The 9,419-nt window shown below is 49.4% G+C and overlaps 1 protein-coding gene across 1 annotated transcript in view; it reads right to left on the bottom strand.

The window, feature by feature from the left end:
- Positions 1-2,320, bottom strand: part of Birc5 (baculoviral IAP repeat containing 5) — a 12,740-nt gene extending 10,420 nt beyond the window's left edge. The window contains exons 1-3 of the mRNA XM_008849639.2: positions 2,244-2,320; positions 2,040-2,152; positions 1,444-1,553 (exon numbers count right to left, since the gene is read on the bottom strand). Coding sequence (XP_008847861.1) covers positions 1,444-1,553; positions 2,040-2,150 — 221 coding nt within the window. The 5' untranslated portion in view covers positions 2,151-2,152; positions 2,244-2,320. The remainder of the gene's footprint in view (positions 1-1,443; positions 1,554-2,039; positions 2,153-2,243) is intronic.
- Positions 2,321-9,419: the final 7,099 nt, after the last annotated feature.

Below are 9,419 nucleotides of genomic sequence, written 5' to 3'. Positions count from 1 at the left end.
ATTATTGGCAGCTGATTACTGCTGGGTGAGGAAGAGCTGATCTTCTTAAGGAGAGGGACTCTAGATAGCCTGACTAGATCCCAGTGGATGAACTTGCACTGAGGGACATCTGAGGACACTAACTTTACATGATAGGCCTTAACACAAATGACAGAATGTATGAACTCCAGTGTGTGGGGGGGCTATGGGAGGATGTCAAAGGGGAGGGGGGAAGGGGAAAGATGATTTTATGTATGAAATACACAAAAATTAAAATAAAAAAAAAAAGATCACAGGCATGAGCTATTGAGATGGCTCAGCAGGTGACAATGCTTGCTGTTCAGTTTAATCCCCAAGACCCACATGGTCATGAGCGCCAACTCCCACAAAGTGTCCTCTGACCTCTACACATGGCTTACACACACAAAAAGAAAAATAAATAGTATTTTTAGAGTCCCAGGGAGAGCCATGCATGTCAATACTCCTCTGTCATCCCAGCACTCAGGAGGCTGAAGTCAGAAAGACTGAATTCAAAGCTAGTCTGAGCTATGTAACAGGTTCAAGGCCAGTCTGAAATATACAGCAAGACCTTGTCTCAAAACAAACAAAACAGAAGATGAGGATGGCTCAGGTGATAAAGCGGTTACTTTGCAAGCACAAGGACTTGAGTTCAATCCCCGGAATACATGCTAAAAAACAAGTAAAAACCCAGGCAGGGTAGAGTCCTAATACTGGGAAGGCAGCGACAGGAAGAGTTCCCAGAGCTTGTTGGCCACCCAGTCTAGCCCACTTAACAAATTCCAGGCCAGAAAGAAAGACCTTATCTCAAAATAAAGGTACGTGGTGCACACATGTGAACCTTCACACATGTGAACCTACACACCTACACACACAGAGGAAGTAAGCACACTTTCGGATTCTTGGGAGTACACAGGGCAGGAGCAGATCCTGTATTCTGCTGAATGTTCAACAGGCAGCAAGCATTAAGACCCAATGAGCCTTTTAGTATTTTATTTACTTTTATTTTATGTGTATGAGTGTTTTGCCTGCATGTAAGTGCACTTGTGTTGAACAATGCCCAGGGAGGTTAGAGGAGGGTTGTTAGAGTCCCTGGGACTGGAGTTAAGAACATGTTAGCTGCCATGTGGGTCATGGGAACCAAACTGCAGTCCTCTGCAAGAACAACCGGCGCTCTTAGCTCCTGAGCCATCTCTGCAGCCTTTCTCTTAAAATCCTTCTTAAAGGATGTGTTGGTCAAATCAGTTTAGTTAGGTTGTTGGTATTACCAAGGCACCAGCACATGCAGATGTGTCCCTTCAACTTAGTAAGGTTGGGATGGTCATGCTCCTGTACCAACAACCCTGTAAACTAAAGTCACTTTTCCCAACCCCGATTCAACCAAGAAGGCTCCTAATACAAACAGGGCACCAGGAAGCCTATTGAGACTAGTGTGGGGATACTTACATGGGGTTGTCATCTGGCTCCCAGCCTTCCAGCTCCTTAAAGCAGAAGAAACACTGGGCCAAGTCAGGCTCATTCTCAGTGGGACAATGGATGAAGCCAGCCTCCGCCATCTGCAAGAACACAGCTCCTGAGCAGAAGTGACAGTCTGGCCCTGGGGCCAGCAGCTCCGGGGAGAGGTCCTTCTGGACTACCAGCACTGAGGAAGGGTGGTTCTGGGCTGAGAGCTAGGGAGGTGTCGCTACGGACAGTGCAGAAGTCCCCGGGGAGAGGTCCTTCTGGACTACCAGCACTGAGGAAGGGTGGTTCTGGGCCGAGAGCTAGGGAGGTTGTCTTGGTCAGGGCCAAATCGGGGGAGTGGGGACTCCTGACCCCCCGCCCATCACTAAAGCACAATCAGCCTCAGGGAGTAGTTCTGAAGCTAGAACGGAAATGCCTGGACTCAGCAGCCCGGGCTGTAGGACTAGGAGCCCTGGAGGGTGACTCGGCGGCCGAGGACAAGGTGGCCCGGGTAGGGGAACTCGGTGGTCCGGGCGGGAGGACTCGGCGGCCCGAGTGGGGGAGCAACCGGACGTTCTCGGGAGGCGGGACCGTCTCACCCGCTCCGGGGTGCAGGCGCAGCCCTCCAGGAAGGGCCAGTTCTTGAAGGTAGAGATGCGGTGGTCCTTGAGATAGAGCTGCCAGGACGGAGGCAGAGCCGGGGACCCCATTCTCCAGGAAGGGCCAGTTCTTGAAGGTAGAGATGCGGTGGTCCTTGAGATACAGCTGCCAGGACGGAGGCAGAGCCGGGGACCCCATTCCGCCGCCGCCGCCGCCGGGAAAACAGAGCGCTCAATTCAAACCCCGCGGGCAGCAGCAGCAGCGGGCCCTGAAGCATGCCGGGAACGCCCCGCCCCCACAGCCCCGCTCGCAGCCTTCAGGGAATGGAGGACGCAGGGCATGCTGGGAACGCTCCGCCCTCTGAGGCCGAGAGTAGTGGTCTGGGTGGCGTGGGGCGAACCGGGAAAGCCCCGCCTCCTCAGCCTCCGCGCGGGACCTTCTGGGAATGTTCGGCGCGAGACATGATGGGAATTGTGTCCTGCGCCGTGGGGCATGCTGGGAATTATGTCTTGAGCCACGGGGCGTCTTCATTTACCTGTCTGGGATCGGTCTGGACCTGACCTCCTCCTGAGGGGCCCAAAAGATGCGAAGGGTGGGGCGTGTGTCTGTTAAGCCTTTAGGATGAAAGTTCCCATTTGTTCTTAAAAATGTTTATTGCCGAGTGTGGTGGCGCACACCTTTAATCCCAGCACTCAGGAGGCGGACGTAGGTGGAACTCTTACGAGTTCAAGGCCAACTTGGTCTCCATAGCGAAGTCCAGGCCAGTGGGGCTTCAGGTCTCAAAAAGACCAAAAGAGTTTTTATTATTTTTATTGTATGTGTTATGCCTGCATGTATGTAAGTGCACCGTGCAGTGAGTGCCTACAGAGGTAGAAGAGGGCCTCGGATCGCCTGGAGCTGGAGTTATGGCTGGTTGTTAGCCGCAATGTGGGTGCTGGGAATCGAAGCCTGGTCCTCTGCCAAGAGCAGCGGTGTGCTTAACCGCTGAGCCAGCTCTCCAGCCCCAAGTTCCCATTTGTTTTGTGGGTTTCCCCTCCGGAAGCCCAGGCACGAAGACAGTGAATTCCTGGTTATACAGACAGACCCTGTGCCCTTAGGGAAACCGGCATCTGGCCTAGACTGTAGGACTGGGAAGCAGCTTACCGAGCACAGCGAGTGGGGCCGGAGGGCAGGCCGTTGCCCCTGGCACAGCCCAGGCCGGCCTTGCTAAGGAGTGCCCTGCTTTGGGGCACACTTCACTCGGTTGGTTCCCTGCCAGTGGGCCTCAAGGATTATGCTAAAGTACCGGGCTCCCATGGGTAGGAACTAGAGCTTCTCAAGGGTCTTGGCACTGTTGTTTGAAAATGTTTTTGATACACCTACAGTCCTATGTACTGTGACAAGACAGTTGAGATGTTCTTCTGCCCAGGGTAAACAAGTGATTTGACTTTTGAGTCTCTCAACACGGTGGTGAGATTTTTGCTTGTTTTGTGGCTATTTTTTTGAGGCAGGGTCTCCCTGTAGCCCCTGGTTCTTACAGAGATCTGCCTGCCTCTGCTTCAAGAGTGCTGGTATTAAAGGTGGGCTTTTTGTTTAAATAAGAACTCCTGACAGTCCTGACGCCTCAGCCTTCTGAGTGTGGGAACCCTTTGTCTTGGCTCTGCTTCATCTCTAAGCCTTTGCTGGGATCTTTTTTTAATATTTTATTTGTTATTTTTACTTTATGAGTGTATTGCCTGCATGTATGTGAGTGTGCATCCGTGTCCTGCAATGCCGCGGAGGTCAGAAGAGGGCTTCAGATTCCCCTGGAACTGGAGTTCATAGCCGCCATGTGGGTGCTGGGAATCGAACCCAGGTCCTCTGCAAGAGCAGGGTCCTCTGCAAGAGCAGTTCTTGCTCTTGACTGCTGAGCCATCTCTCCAGCCTCTTTGCTGGGATCTTAACACCTTCCCAGCAGGAGTAGGACCACAGTGCAGGGTTTAGTTACTAGCAAAGACTAGGACCTAACCCTGTCCTCCCAATCTCAGCTGTGAATGTTCCAAAGGAAAATCCGTTGTTTCTGCTGTACCCCGATCCTGCAAACCCCAGTGACCACCAAGGAGTCTGGAGAGTATGCAAAAGCAAAGAGCCTTTATTCAGGCTGCTCAGGCCCTCAGATTTCACCGATGCAGCGGATCCGTGCTGAGAAGCAGAAAGAAGCTGTTAGACAAGTTGAGTCTCACATTTCCCCCTCTTCTAGTAACAAGGATGACCCAGTCATGGGTCTGGGTTGGGTCTCTAATGAGGGGGTCTACGGGCTGATACTGGGACCTCAGGACCATGAGTTGTATTGCACTCACCCGTTCTCTAATGAAGGCAGCCAGCCGATTGATAGTTAACATTAATAAAAGAAGAATGAACGAGGGGTCTGGCTAAGGCAGAAAGCAAAGTGGTGAGCCACAGGGACCAGTTAAAAAGCCATTCATACCACCCGGATTCTGTTTGTTCTCTATCCTTAATACGGTTTCTGAGCAAGGCCATAGAATCTCTAATTACACCAGAATGGTTAACACAGAAACAACATTCTTCCCCTAAGGCCGCACACAAGCCTCCCTGCTGCATGAAAAGTAGATCTAGATCTCTCCTAGGTCTAGAAAGGCAATTTCAGCTAGGGAGTTTAAGATTCCTCTAGTTTAGTAATGGATTGTTCCAAATTTTTGAGATGGGCATTGGTAGCCAATTGAAGGGCTCTGTAGTTCTGGTCCTGCAAGACTAGGGCTGAAGTGCCTACTCTAGTTGCCCTGCTATCCCTAAGCCGATTAGGGAAGACAGTAAAACAGCTGCTGCCCCTATAGCCCTCTTGGTTCTGGTGGAGGGTATAGGTGACAGGCTAGTTCCATCTGAGTCTCCTCATAGTAAGTTATCCAGCCACACCATGACACAGTAACTACTTCCCGTACTGAGGACTGTCCCATGGATACAGGGGGTCAAACCTGTGGAACAAAGCCCACCAGCCGGAAGTAGCAGCATAAGTGTCATTTGAGACAGAAATTGTTTGATTACATAAGCCCGCCAGGGGTTGGACGGGAGACAGAGTACAGGTTCCAGTCCCTACCACCTGCTGAAGAGAAATTTTACTCTGATGTCCCTAGGTGCACTGGTGCCGAGTCACATTAGAGTAATTACCCATTATGGCTATACCTGTATAGAAGGGTGGCTGGGCACTAAGCAGAGCCAACATTCCTCAGGTTAGATTTGGAAAGTACCTCAAAGGTGGAGATAACTAGCATCCAAATAGGATGCTGTGGGGTAGCACTGAAGTCCGGGGATGAAGCGACTGGTGTCCCCGCAGTTGTGTTTTCCATTGTAGAGGCTGTCGCAGCCTCCCTTGCAGGCGCGGGCCTAGGGCCAGGTTTGGGTTGTGGGGGAACTAAGAACTGATTGGGGCCAACACCTTGGGGTATTAACAGAAGTGGGGGCCTCTTTCTTGAGGAGGATAGTGAAAAGCCCCCCAGGCTAAAATTATAAGTTCTCAATCCCCAGGTCTTTCCCGTCTCCCAGGTGAGCTCTCTCTTTCCTGCATCAATGAATACCACCTTAACAGGGTTGCAGCCTGTTCTTCTATTACATGTTTCAACCCTCTGGCCATGGAAAATGGCATCAGGTGTGTTATTGCAGGCCACCTTGATAAGATCATTTTTGATGGGAGCTGTCCAATAGATGTCTCCTGTGCTCACACAGCTCCAGGACTTACAAAGATAATCACTGTCTATCCCACACTGCTTTTTCCAATCCCCTCCCCTGCTTCCTGGACAAACATAAAAATAAGTATGACACAGCCCCCAATGGCTCTGCTCAGGGAGTAAGCGGTGGAGGTCGAAACCTAACTCCGGGTACCAGGTGTTTGGACTCCTGGACCAGGACGTTTCCTGTAGTGGTATCAAGAAGCAACCAGGTAAGATTGTAGTGTTAGTGAGGGTTAGCAGTTATACATGGGCCCATCACAAGAAGCAGGGTGAACATTAAAAGCGGCGTAGTCTTAACTTGAGGGGATTGTCCGCATCCCGATGGGCCTTGGATCCGGTGCAGAGATCAGTGGAGGGCAACCTATCTGGGTCTGAGTGTGGCTTTGCTAGCCGGATGTGGGTGTGATGAACCCAGATGGTAACTCCGTCTACTTTCACTGCAGTTGGGGTTGTCAGGAGCACCACGTATGGTCCTTTCCAGCGGGGTTCTAGAGTCTTGCAGTGGTGTCTGTGGACATAAACCCAATCGCCAGGCCGGTAGTTGTGTAGGGTAGGAAGAGGAGCAGTCTCATAAATAGCTTTCAGATGGGGCCACACATCCTATGGGTGTCTGCCACAGCCTGTAGAGAATCAAGCAACTGACGGTTATCAAACTCAGCAATTAATTCAGCTTTTTTTGGTCTTTTTGAGACAGGGTCTCCCTGTAGCCCTAGCTGGCCTGGATTCGCTATGGAGACCAGGCTGGCCTTGAACTCACGGAGATCCACCTGCCTCTGCCTCCTGAGTGCTGGGATTAAACGCGTGCGCCACTACGCCTGGCTTAATTCAGCTTTTAAATTGGGGATAGGAGAGGGTCTTCCAAACGTGATTTCATATGGAGTTAAACCCAACAGATAGGGTGAGTTTCTCACCCTATATAGAGCAAAGGGAAGGAGAGTCACCCAGTCCCCCCCAGTCTCCATGGTTAATTTAGTAAGGGTCTCTTTTAGTGTTCTAGTCATCCTTTCTACCTGCCCAGAGCTTTGGGGCCTGTAAGCACAGTGTAATTTTGGTTTGGTTTTTGACAACGGGTCTCATTGTAGCTCTGGCTGGCCTGGGACTCTGTCCACTGAGTCAAATATCTTTAACATCCACATTTAGTGTCTAAATGTTTTGAATTTTATATCCATTTTAGGAAGACATTTGCCATATGGCATTTAACTGCTATTGAATAAGCTTTATTAATTTCTATCAGTAGCAACCATTCCAAATTGGGTAAGAAGCTGGTAGCTTGGATTTATTTCCCAGTGTAATCCATAGGAAAATTATGAGCAATTTTATGAAGAAGACTGGGAGAGAAAAACACAGAGATTAGAAAAGTGATGGAGGGGCCTGAAGCAATGGCTCAGTGGTTAAGAGCACAGGCTGTTCTTGCAGAGGACCCTGGTTCGATTCCCAGCACCCACATGGTAGGTGACAACTGTCTGTAACTCCAGTTTCAAGGGATCTGACACCCTCTTATGACTTCCAAGGGCACTGCACTACACAGGTACACCTACCTACATTCAGGCATTACATTCATACACAAAGTAATAAAAAAAAAAGAAAAATGATAGAAGGAGTGAGAGGAAGAGAGGTTGTGTTGGTTCTAGAGGTCAGGCATGTTGACGTCCTGAGAGTCCTTGTTTCCTCTGTGTGTGTCATAACACTGCATGTGTCACAACACTGCGGTCAAAGCCTTTCAATGTTTGCCCACCTAAGAGTGCAGAACAGCCTGAGCTGCTTGGAATCTGTATCTCTTTTCTCTAAAGCGAGGCCGTACCTTGGACCCAGCTCAGGGGTCACGTGCGTTCCTCTCTGTGGCTGGCCAGGCCTGCCTGTCCTTTGCCCTCTTTTCTATTGGCTCACTGATATTTTCTCTATTGCTTAAGGTCACTAGGCGGAGGGACAGGACTTTGCACACACTCCTTAACTAATTTGACCTTATTTTGTTATTTTGTGAACATTTTTATTTTTTTTTATGGGTATGAGTGTATTACCTTCATGTATGTAAGCGCACCCATGTCATGCAATGCCCTGGGATCCCCTGGAACTGGAGTTGCAGACAGTGGTTAGATACCATGTGGGTGCCCATGTCCTCTGCAAGAGCAAACAGTGTTCTTAATTGCTGAGCCATCTCTTCAGCCCCTTGCCCTGACTTTATTTTGTGATTTTAATTTTTGTTATTTTGTGTTTTTTTTCTTTTCTCTCTCTTTTTTTTTTTCTTGGCCTTTTTGAGACAGGGTCTCCCTGTAGCCCCAGCTGTCCTGGAACTCATTAGGTAGACCAGGATAGCCTGGATCTCACAGAGATCTGCCTGCCTCTGCCTTCTGAGTGTTGGGATTAAAGGTGTGCGCCACCACACCTGGCTCTGTGATGTGGTTTTAAAATTAAACTTCTAAGTGCTAGGATTAAAGATCTGTGCCACCATGCCCCTCAAAAAATTTTTTTAATTAAATGTTTATTATTAGTTCATGTGTATGACTGTTTTGCCTGCATGTAAGTGCACCTGTTGCACTAAATTTTCCCCCTTCTGCTGTTTGACCCACCCTCAGGGTCTCGTGGCCCTGACGTGGGATCTGGGAATTGACAAACCAGCATAACACAGTCCTACTTGAATTTTGCATAGTTTATACATTTGGGAGGGGATGACTTAACAAAGAAACAGCTTCTCACAACCCCAGGCCATTCGAGCTCCGTGCTGCCTTCCCAATCCTGGAGTCCCAACATCATGGCAGCGCTCTCTGTATAGCAGTGGGCTCTGTCCTTCTTCCCAAGGTGCTCCTCATCTTGCCCCTGGTTGGCTTACTCTTTTCAGAGGAACGAGTAATTTTCGGGCTAAAGCACCACATGCATGCAATGCTTTCCAAGATCAGAAAATGGTGTTGGATCGCCTGTAACTGGACATACAGGTGGGTGTTAGCTGCTGTGTAGGTGTTGGGAACCAAACTCGAGTCCTCTGCAAGAGCAGCTAGTACTCTTCAACCACTGAGCCGTCTTTCCAGTTTGTTAATTTCTGTTTGTTTTGTTTTTTTGAGACAAGGTCTCCCTGTAGCCCCAGCTGTCCTGGAACTCACTTATGTAGACCAGGCTGGCCTGGAACTCACAAAGATCCACCTGCCTCTGCCTCTTGAGTGCTGGGATTAAAGGTGTATACCACCACGCCTCCCCCCAACCCCTTGGTTAAATTTTTTAAATTTTATTTATTAGGCTGTGCATTAGTACTTTGGTCTCAGCACTCTGTAGGCAGAGAGGCAGGCAGATCTCTCTGAGTTCACGGTCTACAATAGGGAGTTCCAGGTCAACCAGAGCAATGTAATGAGACCCTGTCTCACAAAAAAAAATTTGAGTTTATTACTGCACGTGTGCATGTATGTGTATGTGTGTGTGCATATGTAGGCATGTGTGACACTCCTATGGCAGTCAGAGGTTGTCCTAGTTTTTTCTATTGCTGTGATAAAAATACTTCGTGGTGGCGCACACCTTTAATCCCAGCACTTGGGAGGCAGAGGCAGGCGGATCTCTGTGAGTTTGAGGCCAGCCTGGTCTACATAGCGAGTTCCAGGTCAGCTGGGGCTACAGGCAGACCCTGTCTCAAAAAGACCAAAAAAAAAAAAAAAAACAAAACAAAACAAAAGAAACCCTGCCATATTCTAA

This window comes from Nannospalax galili, unplaced genomic scaffold (assembly GCF_000622305.1).
Source record: "Nannospalax galili isolate Female #2095 unplaced genomic scaffold, S.galili_v1.0 scaffold945, whole genome shotgun sequence".
Lineage (NCBI taxonomy): Eukaryota > Metazoa > Chordata > Mammalia > Rodentia > Spalacidae > Nannospalax > Nannospalax galili.
The sequence above is the reverse complement of the archived record's forward strand: the minus strand, read 5'-3'. Positions and strand labels throughout refer to the sequence as shown.